Source organism: Quercus robur, chromosome 4 (genome assembly GCF_932294415.1).
Source record: "Quercus robur chromosome 4, dhQueRobu3.1, whole genome shotgun sequence".
Lineage (NCBI taxonomy): Eukaryota > Viridiplantae > Streptophyta > Magnoliopsida > Fagales > Fagaceae > Quercus > Quercus robur.
In genome coordinates, this window is record NC_065537.1 from 85,235,877 (window position 1) to 85,256,962 (window position 21,086).

Genomic DNA, 21,086 nt, shown 5'->3' on the forward strand with positions numbered 1-21,086 from the left:
TCTCTCTCTTAAAGATATTAAGAAACTATTTGTGTTATCTTCACAAATACTACATGATTTGCTAAGATGTAACTTGTTGAATTTGCTAATTGCATGCAGCCACTTCCACCAAATCTACCACCATGTTTAGGTGTAACAAGCCACATGATAATGCTTCCACGCTCATTTACAATGCTTCCAATTTGGCAAAACCGCCTTTGTGAATATAGTTTTGAGTTAATAGGAGATGAGAATGATATTCCAAATTGGTTCAACCATCAAAGGGATGGAAATTTAATAGAATTCTCGATTGGTCCTGAATTTCCAACAATTGCTCTCTGCGTTGCTTTTGGAATACAAGATTATCGTGATTTTGATTATTGTGTCTTCGTTTCCATCAATGGTAGTGAACGAATGTTTGAAAGAAAATTCATTGAAATAGATTGGAGCTTTGGGCATCTATGTTTTTCTTGCAGACCTCAGAGCTCATTTCAGGAACTATTTCGGGACTTGCAACTAACTGATCGGAATCATGTTCAGATACACTGTGAAACTGCTTTCCCTCATGATCCTTCATCCAAAGAAATTGCTCCTATCGTTAAAAGGATAGGAGTCCATGTAGAATGCAATTGTATCTCTCAAGACATTAACAGGCACCGATCATCGTCAGTGGCCCAGCCTTTAAAAAAGAGAAACAAGACAAAGAAAAGTAAGGCCTGATTTTTCAGTTTCAGTCTTGGAACGTTGTTTCAGTTTTCTTTGTTTAAAAAACAAGAAAAGAAAAGTGAAGGTCTGATTTTTTATTTGGTGTCACGCGTGCCCCACCTTCCCCCCATAATATCCACCGCTCATCTCACACTATCACTTTACAAATTAGCAAATTCTTCTTTTTCATTTTTCCCTCAAACACTCTCTTCACTCTTTCATCCTCTCCCACCGGTATACTTCACATATTTTATATGAGGTAAAAGTTCTAATATCTTTTTATAGGTTTTATGCTCTTGTTTGAGGTTATTTTTATCTAAGCTTTGATAAGGATACCCATATGATTTATGAGCTTTGGAAGAGATATTTATGTGTTTATATGTATGGGTTTTGTATTGGTGGAATTATTTCATGAGTGGGTTTATGGTTGTGCTAATGGTGGCTATCTAAGGTTTATTTATGTCGGAAATTTAGAGGTTTTGAGTTATAACATGTGGTAGTTAGTAAAACTAATTTTTCCATTACTACTGGGTTTATTTGGAGTTAGTTGAAATTCTTAATTTCTTGTCTTGGAGCATATTGTGATTTTGCTTTCAATTCCAATCTATTTCCACTGTGGGAGAGAATGGGAAGACTCTTGATTGGTTTGTTCTTGATGGTCTTTTTATTTTCATTTATTTTTGTTTTTTGTATTTAAGTAATTGTAATTTTATCAATTGGACTGTTCAATGGGACATTGGTCTTATCATGACAGAGATGCTCTAAGCCATAGATGCAAACATTTGAGAAGGCAATATAATGAGAAATGTAACCACTGATATTATGTCTAGTATTCTTATATCCAATCTTGTATCTTTAGAAAATTTGTTGTTCTTTACACTGCATCCGTATGCTTCTTCATATAGAAATTAATCTGTTCTGAGTTGTCACAGATTATTGTTGCATAGAGTGAAGAGGTTTCTGATGGAGATGCAATGTAGATTTCGACGATGAAGACCCCAATTTGATGATTGGTATGTTTCTTGTTTCAGCATTGAGAGCTTTCCCCAGTAATTCAAGAACGTTGATTTACATGATCTTGTAAATGTTGTAGTCTAAGAACTTGCAATTTTTTTTAGCGTGCAAATTTTTCATTTTATTGGCATTTACATGATGTTTTCACTCTCTACTATCAATGTAAAAGTCTTTATTTGTCTTTGCAGGCTGAGGGCTTGGAATAAGTTTTTTTAAGGTCTATTGGACAATTTTAATGACTTGATCCATTCAAAGAAGATAAAAAAAGAAAATAGAAAGAACATTTTTGCAGTTGGTGATTCTTATTCTTCTTTCCACTCAATATTTATAATTTTACTTGTTGATTTGATTTTTGAGAAATTCAAAACTTTTCAAGTTAGCACATGTATCCGGAATCTGAATTACATACTAGAAGATATTTATTGTTTATCTAAGTATTATTGTCACGCCCCAAACCTCGAAGGGTCCAAAGCATGAGAAAGACGTCTCAAATACCAGTAAATTTTTTCATTTTTTTGACAATTCAATCCACATAAATCCTATCAAGTGCCAACATCAAGAATTATCATAATAATCCCATAGAATATACTCACAAAGTAAGTGAGAGCTTTAAGCATTAATTACAAGGACCATTGGCCACAAAAGAATAGAGGTCTGAATAAACAATTACATATCAACAGCTTGTCCCATTAGTGGGAATATAGTCATAACCACTATAATATACAAAAGAATGAGTCAAACCTAGTCTAAGATGTACACCATCTAATATATCCATTACAAAAGTTCAGCCTCCATCAGTAATTAGTCTAACTATTATTAGCCACCCAAAAAGCTGTCTCAAAAGATTGTTGCTTACTCTGAAAATTTTATAAAATAATGGAATGAGACAGAGCCCAGTAAGTAGCATATTTAATGGGGGTGGGGGAAATGCAAGTTTCATCTTCAATAATAATAATATGACAAGAATGATTACATAATGAAACACAAAGTTTCTCAAAGTAAATACCTTGAAACTATATACTATAATTTGTGAGCATCAACAATATAATTTCTAAAACCATAATATCTAATATAAGATAAATTATCACAAATCTGTCACACTACCACATAAACTGGTCAGGGGATCCACCCATTCACAACTGGCATGATATTATTCTCTCTGGTATGCAGACTCTTGGCCCCATGGACAACAGCCTCACCCATACCCTCAAGGTTTTTCTCTCCCCCCATGGGCAGCAGAGAGAGCGCGTCAAATAGGACCTCTTTTGCATGTGGTCTCTTGGCCCCATGGGCAGCAGCCTCACCCACACACAATCAAGGAACCTCTTCCCCCCATGGACAGCAAGGAAGAACGCGTCATCCAAAGTGAAAGGACATTGACCTGGATTTGATTCCGTTGTCACAAAGACTACTGAAACCAAATCGGGTGATCACCATCAAATCACACATGGCATAGGGCTAAAATCACATAAACTCACAGGTTACCTTACTTTGGAACACATAGTTCATATCCAAGTAGTTTCAGAAAACCTTAAATAATCTAACTTCTACAAAGTTTGTAAGGTTTTCAAACTTCATTCTTGTCAAAAGATTTTCTAACAATTTCTCAAATGATACAAGACAAGATAAGCATCTTTAAATTTTTCAATACACCATAAAATCAATGATTTTCTTATCAAAGATTAAATAAAAGATACTCATTTTTCCATATCAGCAATTCATGCATTTCCCCAAATGCAATACCAAATATGATGCATTTTTCATATATAGTAAGGGTCATAACACAATACATTTAAGAAAGCATATATCCATATATATCATTTTCCAAAATGTGTTTGACTCAAAAACAATATTTATAAGACATGGTTATTTTCCAAAAATACCCATTAAAAAGCTACTTACCTCGCAACCGCAAAATCCTAATTCTCCAAGCTCCAAGGAAATTAGCTAGAACCTAAATAATACCAAGTAAACCTATCACAATAAGCATAGAGCTTGAAATTGCATCTAGCCACAATTTAGGAATTGCCAAATAATCACTTAATTAGGCAAACCTAGTATTTAACCTCATCAATAATAATATATTCTACTTCCAAAGTTTCTCAACAATTAGATTCACAAGGCATAAACTCCAATTTACAAAGTTAACCCATTTAATATCATCTCCAACATTATGATTAGCTTCCATAAAATTTACACTACATCATTAAGAGACCCATGAAAGCAAAATCAATATATCCTCCACGATAAGAAACTTAGAACTTCAACTAACTCCAAATAAACCCAATGGCAATGGAAAAATGAAATTTACCAACCATCACATGTTATAACTTAAAACCCCTAAATTTTTCACCATACATAAACCTTAAGTAGTCATCAATAGCACAAAATATATACCCACTCATCAAATAATTCCACCAATACAAAACCCATACATAAAAACACATAAATATCACTTCCAATGCTCATAAATCACATGGGTAACATTATTAAAGCTTATATAAAAATAACCTCAAGCAAAAGTGCAAAACCCACCAAAAAGATGAAAAATTTTTACCTCAAAAAAAGGATGTGAAGATGTTTATGGGTTCCCAAAAAAATTTCCGGTTATCTTGCCGGAAAATGATGGTGGAAATGGTGGTGGTGGTGTGGAAGTGCCGGTGGAGAAGATGAGAGTAGAGAGGAGCATATGAGAGAATGAAAAAAAAGAAAGAAAAGAAGTGAAGTGAAAGAGCCGGCCAAGAGACAGTGGCGGAGCTAGGATTTTAGTTTAGTGGGGGCAAGATTAAAAAAATAGCGATAGTTACATATTATGTGAAAGAAACACAGCTGAAATCGTGTTCATGATTTTCAATTATAATTGCAAAAACGTCAAAACAAACCTTGGCTATAAATAACTTTGGTTACTTAGAACTAACAAAAGTTACAAAACACCTTTGAAAATGATGCAACTTTAAGCACATCTTAAAAACTAGTAAGGATTTCCTCTAGACACTTTAAATTCAAAAGTTTAGAGAGCCAAGAGAGCTAGCATGAAACCCCCCAGTTTCATGACTTTAAAACAGAGTATTTTTCTCAACTTTTGAAACTTTGCAGCAATAGCAACTTGTTGACCCATAAAACCCATGGATTAGCTAGCTAAGATTCCCTCAAAATTATTGATTTTCAATTAATGTAAAACACAAAAAGTTCCGTAAGACTTCTAATAATAATTAGAAAAGAAAGAAAAAAAAAACTATCGTGAGTTCATAATTAAGTTATTAGTTTTTTTTTTCTTTCAAATAATATGTAAAACTTATCTTTTCTTATCAAAAAAAAAAAAAAAAATTGTGATACTTATCTCTTGACTCTTAGTTAAAAATATCAAACTAATCTAAAAATCTAGTAAGGGAGGGCAAAATAAGCATTGGGCTGCTATATTAAAAGAGTTTGGGGGAGGTCGGGGGGGCATTTGCCCCCTCTCGACCCCCCTTGGCTCCCCCCCTGCCAAGAGAGAAAATGGATAGTGTGAAAATGAGTGGTTGAGAATGATGGGTAGTGGGGTTAGGTGGGGCACGTGGGAGCTAAAAAAATCTGATCTTAACCCCTTTTTTTTTTTTTTTTTTTTTTTTTTTTTTTAACTAGGTCATTACAATTATGCGTATGATTCTAAATGATAATATTCATTTGAGGGGCATCAAATTATAGTAGGTTCTCTATATCATACACACCTGTTTATGTATCAACCATGAACCATCCTATTTTATTACACTAAGAAAGACAGATTCTTGATGAGAAATAGTATATTTGTAAGCCCAATTATAACAAACAACAAAGAAGCAAATGTACCCCTTTTTTATTTATTTATTTTTTAATATTATTAGTCATTGTTTCCAGCATAAAGAAAAACAACATTTTCAAAAGATCGAAGTCAGGAAGTCATCCAAGAAAATGTGCTTCTCAACAAAGGATGACATTTAGTGATAGTATTGAACATATCTGAAAATAGGAAACATCAATCACATAATTTTGCAAGATTTGGAATCCCATGACTTGAACTTGATTAAAATTCAATACTTTCCATGTGTCAGATCAAAAACAGGAAACACCAATCGCATGGTAGCCAATAATACGTGGCTCTTGGGAAGAGTAATGCAGTGATACTTGAGATATATACATGCATGTTGTTTTGGGTTTGGAGTCTGGATGTCCTAATTTGTTTTTGTTTTACGCGTAGGGGCATGACATTTTGTAATTTTCTTTGTATTTGTTTCAGATTTGGCTGGTCAAAATGGACTTCAGCTTGTATCTCCACTATGACATTCTCAGATCCTGTAAACATATTTTCAACTGGCCTTTTTAGCATTATAGATGGTTAAGTAAGGGGATCCTATAGCCCTTCTCTTATGTTTCTTTTTTGTTATGAAGATGCTGAAAAGGACGATTGCAAGAGCAGCAAGAGGCATTCTTATTGTGTTTCAGGTGGGAAAGGAAATTGAGATTTCAAACTTCATTATAGACGATCCCTGCATCATCTTCTATTGGAAATTTAACTGAGCTTGGTTATCTTAGTTTTCTGCTTCTTTGCATCGAGACATTTCGGCATTAAATAAGAATATGGATTCAAGTGAATCGGTTTGTGCGGAAGATGAATTGGCAGGTATTGTAGGCTGTAAGGTAGGTTCTCTTCCCATGCGAAATTAACTTTATTAATTGCTGCAAGGATCTTTGTTTTAGGCAGCTTGGAATTTGATGATTGAACAAATATGGACATTAAATTCTATCAAATATATATATATATGGACATTAAATTGAAGTGCATTTAACTACGTATTTTCTTTCTTTCTTTAGTATGCTGATATAGGTGGTTTATATGTATGATAAATTGAAGTGCATTTTCCATTTTTGTGTTTGATTTCGTTCTAAGTATCAGATCAAATATTTGCAAAATTGCAGAAAAAAAGACGTTTTCCATCCTGATAAATTCCCTTTTCAATTTTCTTGTTACAAGGCTTTAATTATTGTTTTTTGCAAATGCATTTGTAATCATGTTAGCAAGTCAGTGATATGGAAGGTGGAGGAGCCCTGTCTATGATCTATTTGTAATCATGCATTAAGACAAGTTAACACTTAACATGTAATTGTATTTGCTTCTATTTGAAGTTGAAATAAATCTTGTTCTTTTGCACTAGCTATGTGATATGCTCTTCTCTCCTATTTCTTGTAGCTCAATAGGCTAGACATGATCTTAATTAAGGGATCCTTTTGTATGCTAATTACGTTTGATTTTGTACCCAAATTGAGTGGCATGATTTTCTGGTTTAAGTTATTTGTGTGTCTTATGTAGTTCTCAATATAATGGTGTTTAAAAAAACTGAGAGTCAGATTTCAATTCAGTTTAGGCAAGGATTACCAGGAAATGGCTTACCATAAAATAAAAAAAATTTAAAAATGACCTATTAGATCATGAAGATATTGTCAGAGTTGTGTACAATATTCTTGTACATCTGTTATTCTGGTATCACTTAGAATAAAAGACATCTGTGACATTATGTACACAAATATGGGCAATTATATCATTTGTTTGTTAATAGATGGTATACATGCAAAGATGTCTAATATAAATACAATAAAGCTGAAACATCTAGTGAGGCTCTGCCATTATTTTAAACTGTTTGTGAAATGTAAGATTTATAAGATAAAATGGTATGGTTGTTGGGGGGGGGGGGGGGGGGGTGGGGTGGGTGGCGGGTGTGTGGGAGGTCAAGACAGAGGAGGAGAAAGTAGAGCAAGGCCACAAAGTTCAAGTCATTACACTAACTTGTATATATTGGTGTGGTTCTTTTAGGTGAAGAGAATGATCAATCCTTTGCCAATAATGAGCTTCTGAGCTTGATGAAAGAGTATACAGGCATCACGGGTCTCCTCATTTAGAATGGCTTTTCATGGGATGAAATCTGCAAAACAGGGGCATTGTGGCAGTTGATGTTTAGCTTTGGGGAGCTTATATCAAGGTGCCATTCTATCCCATTGGTAATTTTGCTAGGATAAAGGGTTTTCCTCTAGTTATCACTAAAGAGCACCCCAAAGCATAGCATACAAACTTGTATTTTTTTTCCCTTTTGATGAAATGATATTACTTCTGTATTCATTTTGTAAACTGAGTGCTTTTAAGTAACATGGGATGAAGTATATATGATCATATTGATTCTATAATAATCAATGAACTGGATAATTTTGAGTAGCTTTCATTTAAAAATGACATTTTGCAGGAACAATCGGATGCAACTGCATACAAATATAGGGGATCTCATATTTCTGATTTGTGCTTGATTTATGGTAAGGAAAGTAAGAATGGAAGATCAAGTTGTTTGGACTTGAAAATGGAGGTCAACAATAATGCCCTTTGGATGGATTGACGATAACTTGGGATATGCAATGTCCAGCTAGGGAGTTTGAAATATCTTATTAAGGGAAAAATGAAAGTTTGCAACTTCTTAAGCCTCAGCATGTTCTCAAAATTTTCAGAGATCATCAAGGGAGAGATACAAGAAGCACTTGAGGAAAGGCCATGAGTAGTCAAAACAAATGTGGGTACCGAGAAGGACAAAGACTACAATTGAATAGAATGTAGTGATACAACACTTCAAATTGTTCCTGAAATAGATGGGAAGCTCTTTTTGGAGGGTTTTTGAACTCTTAGAAGATGAGAGAATGGCCATGAAATTTACAACGAGGAAATGGTTATTGAAAAAGGTTTGACAGGACATCTATTTTGCTTGTCAAATTGGGATATTATATAGATTTGGTTCCGGAGTTTTGTCAAAGTAAATAAGGTCCAATTTTAGAGGAAAGATATTTTTGGAATAGAATTTCTTGCATGATTTCATTTTTATACTTATACCCAAATCATTTTCAAGTGTTCAAGGTTTTAATAAGAAGTCAGTTTGATTTTGTTGGGAGTACCTGCAGCTGCATGGTGATGTTTACTTTCTTGCATGGTTATATTAAATATTAACTTGTCACTATCATTCTTTAGGCTTGAAACTTGGGATAACGCAGAATCAAAAGAGAAAAGTAAGTAAACTTACTTTCAATTACATGTACACTGATTTACTTTTTAAGGCATTCTGTACTTTAAAAAAAATAAATAAATAAGTTATTCGTCTTTGATTAACTTATTTTTAGGTGGTTTGGGCTCAACCCCCAACTGTGTTTGGGCTCATGTTTGTAGAATTTACCCATCTCTTTTATTCACTTAGCAATAAATAAATTAATAAATAATACTACAAACAAGAACAAGCAAATTTCATGCTAAAATGGCAAAGAGGGTGCTGTTTGCACCCAATGCTGTCAAAATTTACCCTATTTGTCAAACTGTATATTGATTATTATCAAAAAATGTAAAAAATTGTGTCATTTTTGTCTTAATGCAGATCATGTCATTTATATATATGAGTTCAATAAACATTACGCGGCTTGCAGTGTAAACTCAAGTAGTAGAACCAATGACTGGATTGGATGCTATAACATAGAAGTACTGGTAAGAGCATTTGCGTTGGACTAGTCAATGGGCTAGTCCAGCCAAAATATGCCTAGCAAACCCAATTAATTGACCCACATTGGACTAGTAGCCAAATAACAAAAATTCATGCAAGCTACACTAGTCATCCAAACATAATTGGCATTGTAGCTTAAACAATTACATTTTTTTTTTTATATAGTTCCCAATGATGATTCAGCTTCAATTAGAACTAAGCTACAACTTAGCATATGATATTCTTGGAATATTTTTGAAAAAAATACTACCAAATTTGGTCACTAAGGCTGCTTCTCTTCATTAAATGAAATTTCCTAGGAATTTAATAGTTATCCTACTTTGAACATGATAGCAATAAAGTTCATCTATAAATAAAAATTCACATAGTTTCCTTTTAAAATTTTCTTTCAAGTCTTGACTACTATGTTTGATAACCATAAGGGCCATCCTTAAATAATTGGTCACATATTTGCATCACTTGGAATGAAGGTCCATGATGGTAAAAATGGCCCTTATGTGTGGGACATTTTTTTTTTGGTATTAGTGGCAAAAGGTATATTTCTTACTATATTTAGCCATAATTAATGTGTAAGGGAAACTTCAAGGAGGCTGAAAAATCATTGTAGACGAATCATTATGGCTTTGTTAATAAGTTGAACAAAATGGTTAAATTTCACCCTTTCATTTTTCTTTATAAAGATGGCTGTGGTTAACTTCCTGCTAGACTCATCTTCTAGCTGGATTATAAAGGCTTTTTTTTTTTTTTTTTTTTTATACTAATATAATATAATTGAAGCTAATTCTTCAAAATGCATAGCACAAAGGTTCATGGTTATATAGACATCATAAAAAATGGCAAGAAACTATTTCAAAATAAAATTATAAAGTATTCACGCATCATACAAGATATAATCTAGTTCAAATTAAAATAGAGAGTTGTTAACATACGTGGCTTGACTTCCTATTATTTATGTTTTTGGCTTTGAGTTGTTTGCGTGCACAGCTTCACAAAATTGCCTACCTTTGTTGACCTTTTCATATATATATCTTCGGCGGTTTTGTAAAAAATAAATAAAGAGAATGCCATGCAACAATTGAGTAGGGTAAATATCTCTATTCTAATTCTTTGTGATTTGTGAGAGCTTTTTTTTGGAGTATTTGAAGTTTGTGAAAGTGCCTTTATACTACTTTTCTATTTTTCATATTTATTAGGAAAACTTTTCCCTTGTCGATGCCTATAAATGATTTATGACAAAATTTAGTTACAAAATTTATTGTAGTTTAAGGATACAATTTTACTCAATATCTTTTTATTGAAGATGAATATTGACAAATCCATCATTGGATTTATATATATATATATATATATATCCTCAATGCTTGTAAAATTTCTAGAAAATTAAAGATTAATAACTATATCATTAATAAATTATTTAAATTTCAAGTTTTTATAGTTTAAAACTAAACTATGCATAAAATATAATCTTATATATTATATAGTAAATAATATTCAATTGATACAAAACTTGACATATGTGTTAAGAGTATAAAAAACATGCAATCCAATTGTTAAATTTTTGCCTTGCACTTATTTGTTCATCCTTGCAATTATTGAGTGCTTCGATTAATTAATTTTCTAATAATGTATATTCTGCATTAAGTGCATTTAGATTTAAAATTAATCAAGCTGTAATTAAAATTGAGGGTCTAAACTAGCTCTAGCATTTATATTACGAATTGAAGAATAGAAAATCTGTATTTCCATTAATGAATTGAATTGATTACATGAGCTGTATATATATTGATCTGTACAGGTGTGAACACACAAGCTAACAGACTAACAGAATTAACAAACTAACACACGTGCAAGCTACAAAACTAACTAACACTCTCACATACTAACACTTAAGTAAATATCCATACACATTAAGCTACAAGTCGTATGTGCATTATTTTTCTCTTGCATTGACCTGCCGTTTATGCTCTGTTACAGAATTAGCATCTCTATGTTCAGTGTTTTGATCCTCTGTATTCTTGACTTCGCTTCTGCTCTTGCTGCTGATCTTGGCAGATTCACTTGAACTCTGATACTCCCCCTCAAGAGCAGCAGGGGCATGTATATTAAGCATTCCCATTTTACAAGTAAGAGTTGAAAATTGATTGTAATTCAAGGCTTTAGTAAGCAGGTCAGCTAACTGACAGTTTGATCTAACATGATTCAACTTAATCACCTTTTCTAACACCTTATCCCTAACCACATGACAATCTATTTCTATATGCTTTGTCCTCTCATGGAAGACTGGATTGGAGCCAATATGCAACGCAGCTTGACTGTCACAAAACAGCAGAGCCTCCTTCTCATGATTCACTCCAATGTCCTTGAGAAAGTATAGAATCCACACTAACTCACATGTTGCTACTGCCATGGATCTGTACTCAGCTTCAGCTGAGGATCTTGATACTGTGGATTGCTTCTTGGACTTCCAAGACACTAAAGAATCACCAATGAAGATGCTATAGCCAGTCACTAATCTTCTAGTGTCAGGACATGCAGCCCAATCTGCATCAGCAAATCCTTTCAGGTGCAGGTCTGTGCTAGAAGAGAACATGAGTCCTTTGCCTGGTTCACCTTTCAAATACTGCAACACTCTTTGTGCTGCACTCAGATGTGGTCTTCTTGGTTTGGACATGAACTGACTGAGTTTATGGACAGCAAAAGTGATGTCAGGTCTTGTGATTATTAAGTACAAGAGCCTACCCACAAGCCTTCTATAATGACTAGGATCCTTAAGCTCTTCTCCTTCAAACTTGCTCAGCTTTAAGTTATGCTCCATGGGAGTCTTAGCACACTTACAGCCAAGCAATCCAGCATCACTGATTAGTTCAAGGGTGTACTTCCTTTGACAGAGAGCAATACCTTTGTCTGATCTTGCAACCTCCAAACCAAGGAAATATTTCAAATCACCCAAATCCTTAAGCTTGAACTTATCATCCAGCATGACTTTAAATTTGTCCACTTCAGCCTTGTCATTGCAAGCTATTAAAACATCATCTACATAGACCAAAAGAATCATGAAGATGTCATCATGTCTTCTGGTAAACAAGGAATAATCAGCTTTGGATTGGATGAAACCCAGCTGAATCAAGGTGCTTGAGAATTTGGCAAACCATTGCCTAGAAGCTTGCTTGAGGCCATAGATGGACTTATTGAGCTTACAAACAACCTCCCCCTGGCTGTGAAACCCCTGTGGAAGAGCCATATACACTTCTTCATCCAAGTCACCATGAAGAAAAGCATTATTTACATCCAATTGGCTAAGAAACCAACCCTTAATGGCAACAACAACAAGAACAATCTTGACAGAGACCATTTTAGCCACAGGGGAAAATGTTTCAAAGTAATCAATGCCCTCCTTTTGTGTGAAACCCTTAGCCACTAATCTGGCTTTATATCTCTCAATAGAACCATCAGCTTTATACTTGATTTTGTAGACCCATTTGCAGCCAATGGAGCTCTTACCAGCAGGCAAGGGTGCCAATGTCCAGGTATTATTAGCTTCAAGAGCTGCTATTTCAGCAGCCATGGCAGCCTGCCATTGGGGATCAGACACGGCTTGATGGTAAAATTGAGGCTCAACAAGAGAAGAAATGGCACAGCAATAGGCTTTATATGAGGGAGAAAGATGGTGATATGAGACATGAGAAGAAAGGGGATGAGCAGTACCTAATTGGGAAGAAGAGCTGGGTAGAAGTAGCATAATTGCAATGGAAGTCCTGTAAATAAGAAGGTTTTGTAACAGATCTAGTGGACCTTCTAAGAGGGACAGGAGCTGCAATAGGATCAAGAGATGTGTCTGGAACTTCATCAAGTAGATCATCATCAATAGTATGATGTACTTGGATGATAGAGTGAGGAGTGAGGGCAGGAGTTTTGGACAAAAAAGGATCATCATGTAAGTGAGAAACAGGAGAGACACATGGTAAAGGTAATGAAGTCAGAGGAATAGAGGCATTGGAAGAATGAACATAAGGGAAGATAGACTCATGAAAAACAACATCCCTAGAGACAAAAACTGCATGAGTGGCAAGATCATAGAGCTTATAACCTTTGACATTACATGGGTAGCCAAGGAAGATACATTTTCTTGCCCTTGGGGAGAATTTGCTTCTATGATGAGCAATAGTAGAGGCAAAACACAGGCAGCCAAAGACTTTGAGGTGAGCATACTCAGGAGGCTTATGAAATAGAAGCTCAAAGGGTGTTTTGTCATTCAACAAGGGGGAAGGAAGTCTATTGATTAGATAGGCAGCAGTCAAGACACAATCACCCCAAAATTGCAAAGGAACTTGAGATTGAATTTGTAAAGCCCTAGCAATGGAAAGTAAGTGTTGGTGTTTTCTCTCCACAACAGAGTTTTGTTGTGGAGTATAGACACAACTAGTTTGATGGATAATGCCATGGGAATTAAGAAAATCAGTCATGGAAAATTCTTTGGCATTGTCAGTCCTAATGGATTTATTATGTTGACCAAATTGTATAGCAACCATAGTATAAAAGGATTGAAAGAGGGGCCTAACATCAGATTTGGATTTCATTAGGAAAAGCCAAGTGGCTCGGGTAGCATCATCCACAATGGTCAAAAAATATTTATAGCCATCCAAAGTAGGGATAGAATAAGGTCCCCAAACATCCATATGAACTAAATCAAAAGGACAAGCACAAATGTTATTATTGAAAGGAAAAGGTAATCTTTTAAGCTTGGCCATAGGACAAACTTGACAAGTCTTATTACAAAAGGATTGCAAAGATGGAATATTGGAACCTAAAACTTTAAGCTTCATATCTGAAGGATGTCCTAGTCTTGCATGCCAAAGAAAAGAAGATGCAGAACTTGCAGTGGTGGTTGCAGAGAAAGGAAGAAAAGAATCATTGAACTTGTGATTGCTTAAGTAATCAGCAAGTCAAGAGTGAGGAATGTGTTGTAGACTATCACACTGCAGCAAGTACAGCCCATCAACAGCCTTGCCCATCCCAATCGTTTTCCAAGGTAAAAGGTCCTGGATAAAACAATAAGTTGAAAGGAAAACAAGGCAATAAGGCTGGGATAAAGTGAGTGTACTGACAGAGAGCAGATTGAAGCTAAATGAGCGAACACAAAGAACATTAGTGAGGGTGAGTGAAGGGGAAAGGACAACAGTGCCTATATGAGTGACTTGAGCTGATTCCCCATTAGGCAAGTGAACCAAAGACTGTATAGTAGCAGTAATTGAAGTCAATAGATCAACTGAACAAACAAAATGGTCTGTAGCTCCAGTATCCAAAACCCATGTCCACTTATCATAAACTCTTCTATTTACTACTTGTGCAGAGAAAACACTGTGAGAGAGGTCAATACCTGACATTGGAGCACTAGCAGGTGTAGAAGATGATGCTATATTGGCCATGGAAGCTTCTTTGACTGGAGCAGAAGGTATAATGGATGAAGCAGAAGCTCCAAATAGTGCAAAAAGCTGTTGATACTGCTCCGGAGTAAAGGCAGTCTGATGGTGCATTGGTGAAGCAGCAATGGGTGATGCATCTGAAGATACTTGATGAGCCATAAATGGCTTATTCTTGAACTTAAAACCTGGTGGAAAACCATGCTTTTTATAGCATTTCTCCACTGTGTGACCAGTTTTGCCACAATGTGTGCAAGTTGGTCTTTCCTTCCCTTTACCAGCATTACCAAGAAATGAACCAAGATGTTCATTGGACAACTTAGCAGCCAAAGCAGTGGAATCAACCTTAGCAAAGGATGTGTTAGGTACTGATCTTTGGGTCTCCTCTTGAATTAGCAATGAGTAGACTTTGCTAAGAGATGGAATAGGATCCATAAGCAAGACTTGAGATCGAACTTGGGAGAAAGAATCATTCAAATCCCATTAAAAATTTCATGACAGATTCTCTTACTTGCAGATCAGTAAGCCTCTTGTTAATATTGCAAATACATTTACCACAAGTGCAAGAAGGAAAAGGACTAAGGTTTTGTAATTGATCCCAAAATACCTTCAACTGAGTGAAGAAGTCAGTGATAGACATTTCTCCTTGATGAAGCTCTGCTATGTCCTTTTGAAGGTTGAAAACTCTAGGTCCATTTGTTTGGGCAAATCGATTCTTCAAGTCATTCCAGATTTCTAAGGCAGTATCTTCATAAATGATGCTTGCTTGGAGCTTTGGTGAGACTGAATTGGTTAACCATGTCCCAACCATGTTGTCACATCTTATCCAGGCCTGCACATTCGAAGGAGTTGATACCAATGGTGATGAGAGAGTCAAAGTTCCATCAATGAACCCTAGCTTATTCTTGGTAAGTAAAGCTTTTCTCACTGCACGAGCCCAGGCTGAGTAATTTTCACCACCTATCAATGGTTGTGTGACAAGAACTAAGCTTGGATTCTCTGCGTGATGCAAGAACAGAGGGTCATCCATTGGAGATTCTTGTGAAGATGAAGAAGATGGATTCACAGATGTGGAAGCATCTGTTGAACCATTTTCATTCGTAGCAGAAGCCATAGATGGCGAGAATGAAGAATAAGATTCCTAAGAATTAAATTTCTCAAGAACAGAGAGATTTTCTCGGGAAAATTTGAGAGAGAAAGAAAATGCAAAACCCTACAGGAATTTGGGAATTTGCTCTGATACCATATTACGAATTGAAGAATAGAAAATCTGTATTTCCATTAATGAATTGAATTGATTACATGAGCTGTATATATATTGATCTGTACAGGTGTGAACACACAAACTAACAGACTAACAGAATTAACAAACTAACACACGTGCAAGCTACAAAACTAACTAACACTCTCACGTACTAACACTTAAGTAAATATCCATACACATTAAGCTACAAGTCGTATGTGCATTATTTTTCTCTTGCATTGACCTGCCGTTTATGCTCTGTTACAGAATCAGCATCTCTATGTTCAGTGTTTTGATCCTCTGTATTCTTGACTTCGCTTCTGCTCTTGCTGCTGATCTTGGCAGATTCACTTGAACTCTGATAATTTACATCATCGAGCTTTCAAATTTTTTTTTTTTTTCTGAGTTTGAAAAATAATTCTCTACCTGTGGCTCAGTGGCACTTTTTGATCTCCATAGAAATATCTTGAGCTTGAATCCACTAATTATTAAAAAAATAAAAATAAAAATTTCTTGCAATCATGAATTTGATAGCATAGGTGCCTGCTATGCCTACACCAAGTTTCCTGACCAATCAACTACATAATCAAAGTGTCTAGTACACAGGACTCCTCATTCTATAAGTTGTGGAGAAGTGATTTATAGAAAACTTTACTACCAACTTTTGGAGAAACACAAAAACTCTGTGTTCCAAAACCCCATAATATCAAAGCCAGTGTTTGGTACCATTTCTTGTCCTAACAGATCTGGAAGGGTGTTCTTTTTTCTTCAGTTTCTTCTTTCTTTGTTTTGGTGATCATTTCTTGTCCTAACAGATTGAAGATTGAATTCCAATATTTTTCGGGTTTTAGAATTGGAATTTCAAAAATAGATGCTTTTTCTTTTTGTTTGGCAATTTAAGTTTAGCTTTTTGTCTCACTTCTCCGTCAACCCCCCTCCCCCCAAAATAATAATAATAAAACAATAAAACTAGTTGTTTCCTGAAAACTAGTTTAGCAAATAAGCTATTGAAAACTATGGGATACAAAATTATTTGTATCATGAATGATTTGAATTTTTCCATTTTGAGAATTTAAAATTTTTTTTCTTGACTACAATGTTTCGTTTCCTTCATCTATTAGAATTTAAAGTTGGATGACAAACATGATTGGCGTAGTAGTTTTTTTTTTTTTTCCTAATATAAAATTTAAATTTCAACATCATGTTTGACTTGATTTGTTCAAGGAATAATTATTATGAATCTCGATCCCCTTGGATTGAAGTTCTCACAGTTACAAATCCAAATCAACCGACATGCAAGTATGCTTTAGTCCCACAGAAATTACAGCAAGAACAATTTAACTATCCCAAGAAAAAAAAAAAGAGTCAGATTGAACTAGGAATCCAAAATTAAAGCTAAGTAACTAAGAAGGTGAAAGACACTAAAGAATAATAGGCATGAAACAAGGGTACCTTGTATCCAAGAACAAAGGACAGAGCAAGAGACTAATGAATAACGGAAACCAACCACGGATCAGTCTGAATTTGATACCATAATACAAATAAGAATAGGTGTGGCGCCTCACCTTTAAAAGAGGTTGCTCAACACTTAGTTATTTACAAAGTTACCCATTATCATCAATCTCAAATGCTTACCTTTCAACTGAGGAGAATGAAAACTCAAGGGAACTACTTTTTGAAGGTGGAGAGTGATTATACAATGAAGGACTTGGGGGCACAAAGACTTCAATAACTCCCTCAAGCATCTGTGTGATCTTTTTCATCGAGGGTCTCAGTGAAGGATCTTCTTGAATACACCAAATTGCCACAATCACAAGCCTCTCTAGCCTCTTCATGTCATTACTTGCTTCCTCATCGTTTTCTATCAACTTATCTAATTTTTTATCTTTGTAGCATTCGTAAGCCCAATCTATCAATGCCTCCTCTGCTTGCAACGCAAATGTAATACTAGACTTGCAACAAATAATCTCAAGTAACATCACACCAAAACTGTACACATCAACCTTAACGGAAATGGATGCTTTCCTAAACCATTCAGGTGCAAAGTACCCAATCGTCCCTCTTATTCCTGTTCGAGCAGCTCGAGTTTGCTCAGCCAACAAAAGCTTTGCTAATCCAAAATCAGCAATCCTTGGTGTAAAGTATTCATCCAGAAGTATGTTTTGAGGCTTTATGTCACAATGGATGATTTGGGTGCAGCACTCTTCATGTAAGTACATGAGACCTCTTGCAATTCCAAAAGCAATCTGCACTCTTTGGTTCCAATGAGGCCTGGATATCCCAAAGAGAAAGTTAGCTAAAGAGCCATTACTCATGTACTCATATACCAATAGCCGGTGCTGCCCCTCATCACAATAACCAAGCAACCGGACTAAATTTTTATGATGAGTCTGACCAATCACGCTCACTTCTGTTTTGAATTCTTTCTCACCTTCTTCTACCACCTTACCTAACTTCTTGACTGCAACAAATCTTTTTGAACCTGATGGAAGGACCCCTTTATAAACAGTTCCGAAAGCACCTTTTCCTACTATTTGCTTGAAGCCCCTGGTTGCTTGTTCGAGCTCTTTATATGTATAGCTTCTCACATTTGTTGCAAGTGTGCTATCAATATTCCATGGCGAATTCAGCTTTTTGTGGTGCAAGTAGATAATAGCCACAATACTAGCTATGAAGAAAAGGATATTGAGAAATGCAGAGCTGCCAAGGAGTAGTGCCAAAACAACCACCACAGACTGGCTTTTCTTCACTGGAACAAAGCTATTAGGTACCTTGATGAAAGCTATTCTCGTAATATTTGTGCTATATCTTCCGTTGGACAGAGGATACTTCTTCTTCCAACAATAGCCACCTGTTTTTTCGTAAATGGCCACAACACACATGCAATCGTCAAGGCATTGCTGCTTACACTGTGTCTCATTAGCCCCTTAAACAAGGCTGTAATCTGTAAACGGCCAGTCCATATTTGTAAGCCGTACAAAGCTTACCTGCCCTTTATTTTCTTCCCATCCATTGTCGCAGTTGGGTAACGGAAAATCTGGTTTACACCCTGCCCAATCCTCATATGGGTTCAATTGAGAAAATCCATAAGGACATGAGCAAAATGTCCCGCCCCCACTTGAAGCATCTGAGGTACGACAAACACCGTTGAGTCCACAGAACCCACCTACAAAAGTATTAGCATCAAATACACCACAAATATCAGTAATACCAGGAATGCCTTGCACTGGATCCCATGTTGAAGGACAGCTTCCACAACTTGTGTCCTGCTGTCTTAGGTTTGTATATTCTGAAGACCCCATCATAATCGATCCTAGCCATGTGGTAGAAAGAGTCTTTTGAGCCTGGATCTTGTTGAGTAAGGTTGAAAATGTTAGTTGATTTGTTCGCATCTTGGACATACATGTATCCGGCTTCAGTAAAGATCAACTGTGATTCCCAGAACATTGTCATGGTGGCAAAATAAGCATGATTAAGAACTTCAGATGGCATATTTACAGAATAAAGCACCAGATTGCCATCAAGCTGTAAAGAAAGCTGGAAGCGGCCATAAGAATAATTTGTAATAGATTGGTGAGACCTGAGTGTGGTATTCATGGACAGTATTTGGCCAGGCAAAATCGTATCAGTAGGCTCTTTGAAGCTTTCCCATATAGAATTATACTGCTCATCTAAAATCACCAAGTTCCCATTGTCCAGTATAGCCGCACAACTGGATTTGGAACCATTCCCTGGAGCCTTCCATAACTCATTGCCATTAGGGTCATTGAGAACAAATGCACTGCTGCTATTCTGCGTCAGTGTAGAACCTTGTGGTGCTGGATCATTGCCATTTGCAGACCAAACTATGGTTTGGTCCTCTGTTTTAGTAAACCAAACTGCAAGCAAGAATTGAGACTCTTTATCATTGATTTGAAAACGGCGGAATCCAAAGGAAAATTCACCTGAACGCGACGTGAATAATGGATTAATATCTTGGTCTGTAACTGAAGCCGGTGAGTTCAGCAATATGTTACAGTCATCTTTGGTGTAGGTAAAAACAGTGGGAACGAGAGGAAGAAGCAGAAGGAGAAGAAAGAGAGAACAACAATGATGAAGTGTTGAAGTAACCATTGCCATAATAATGGTTATGGCTTATGGGTTTATGAGTCAGAAAGAAACCATTACAACAACATTTATAATGTTTGATAGGTTTTAAACATGCTGTTCCAAGCAGTTGCTGTAGTCTTGTGATTGAGATTATTTAAGAACCAGTCATTTTCATGGTCTATGACTTCAGAAATTTGAATTAACTAACACCAACTTGTTTGGAAAAAGTCTAACTAATAAGACTAGCTAGCGTCAAGAAAGCATGAATGCTTCAACTAGTAGCAATGTTATCAAATGAGAAAACCTTTTCAATTAATAAAGATAACTCTTTAATCCCTCTCCCTTAAATTAATAGTAGCTTCTTAACTACTACTAGTTTTTTTATTATTCAGACAGATGTTGCTCTGCTTTAGCATTTGTATGATAGTTGAGATTTTATTTCTTGTATATATCTACGAGTGTAATGTCCTAGAAACGACATGATTCTACATACACCTTTTGAGTTTATAATAATTAATCTAAACCAAGAAGAATCAAGAAATTTATACATTTTAGGGCTAACTTGATATATTTTAAGTTTTTTTTTTTTTTTTTTAATTTTATTACAAAGTTTCAACTTATGACGTTCACTTTTGATGACTGCACTTTTATTGTCATTCTAAATCATCATTCAGTTTAACTTTCTACTTTCAAGTCTCAAGCTGTTAAAAGAATTGAACATGAATTTTTTTTTTTTTTTTTTTTTTTTTTACAATTGTCCAATATTTAGAAGCCTTTCAAGGAGAGGGAAAGAGTGAAAAACTCATCTATATATATATATATATATATTTCTTTTTAGAATGGTACAGAGGATATGATTTTACTTTCCTTATAAAATAACTGAAATTTAAAATGAAAAAAAAAAAAAAAAAAAAAAAAAAAAAAAAAAAAACTCAATACATGACAAGTTATCCTTGGTGGAACATAAAGTGGTATACAAAAAATGATACAGAAAATTTATATTCACTCAATTAGACCTCACTAGCTGCGTCATTAGCTTATAAAAGTGGCAATTTCCACGCTGTTCCTTGATTTAATGCATGTATCATTCCAAGTCCT

General features: G+C 35.2%; 4 protein-coding genes and 1 long non-coding RNA gene across 8 annotated transcripts in view; 2 read left to right on the plus strand and 3 right to left on the minus strand.

Annotated features, from left to right (window-relative positions):
• The window catches only part of LOC126724116 (disease resistance protein RUN1-like), a 38,182-nt gene extending 31,929 nt beyond the window's left edge, over positions 1-6,253 (plus strand). For all 3 annotated transcript variants that reach the window (XM_050428418.1, XM_050428419.1, XM_050428420.1), the window contains exons 6-10: positions 100-688; positions 1,617-1,697; positions 1,887-1,993; positions 5,954-6,011; positions 6,106-6,253. In XM_050428418.1, the coding sequence (XP_050284375.1) occupies positions 100-688; positions 1,617-1,636 (609 nt within the window). In that variant the 3' untranslated portion in view covers positions 1,637-1,697; positions 1,887-1,993; positions 5,954-6,011; positions 6,106-6,253. The remainder of the gene's footprint in view (positions 1-99; positions 689-1,616; positions 1,698-1,886; positions 1,994-5,953; positions 6,012-6,105) is intronic.
• LOC126724115 (disease resistance protein Roq1-like) overlaps positions 1-8,631 on the plus strand; it is a 140,349-nt gene extending 131,718 nt beyond the window's left edge. Inside the window, exon 10 of one of the 2 annotated variants that reach the window (XM_050428382.1) lies at positions 8,164-8,631. The gene's annotated coding sequence lies outside the window, so the exon portion shown is untranslated. Of the gene's footprint in view, positions 1-7,949 lie in introns of both variants that reach the window. The other variant, XM_050428401.1, reaches the window with a different exon arrangement.
• LOC126724123 (uncharacterized) lies at positions 2,261-4,438 on the minus strand. Its single transcript, XR_007654625.1, has 2 exons — positions 4,256-4,438; positions 2,261-3,652 (listed from the first exon to the last, which is right to left on the minus strand). It is a non-coding gene; the product is annotated as an uncharacterized LOC126724123 (long non-coding RNA).
• An 8,603-nt stretch (positions 8,632-17,234) lies between the features above and the next one.
• LOC126724125 (G-type lectin S-receptor-like serine/threonine-protein kinase LECRK1) lies at positions 17,235-18,804 on the minus strand. The gene has a single exon (XM_050428431.1). The coding sequence runs from the start codon at positions 18,779-18,781 to the stop codon at positions 17,531-17,533; it is 1,251 nt and encodes a 416-aa protein (XP_050284388.1). The 5' UTR covers positions 18,782-18,804; the 3' UTR covers positions 17,235-17,530.
• Positions 18,805-19,100: 296 nt separating this feature from the next.
• On the minus strand, positions 19,101-20,018 carry LOC126724126 (G-type lectin S-receptor-like serine/threonine-protein kinase LECRK2). Its single transcript, XM_050428432.1, has one exon. The coding sequence runs from the start codon at positions 20,016-20,018 to the stop codon at positions 19,101-19,103; it is 918 nt and encodes a 305-aa protein (XP_050284389.1).
• Between the last annotated feature and the right edge of the window lie 1,068 nt (positions 20,019-21,086).

Bases quoted from the DNA above. Each gene is read 5' to 3' on its own strand.
- LOC126724126 (XM_050428432.1), bottom strand. From the start codon at position 20,018: ATGGCAATGGTTACTTCAACACTTCATCATTGTTGTTCTCTCTTTCTT.
- LOC126724125 (XM_050428431.1), bottom strand. From the start codon at position 18,781: ATGTGTGTTGTGGCCATTTACGAAAAAACAGGTGGCTATTGTTGGAAG.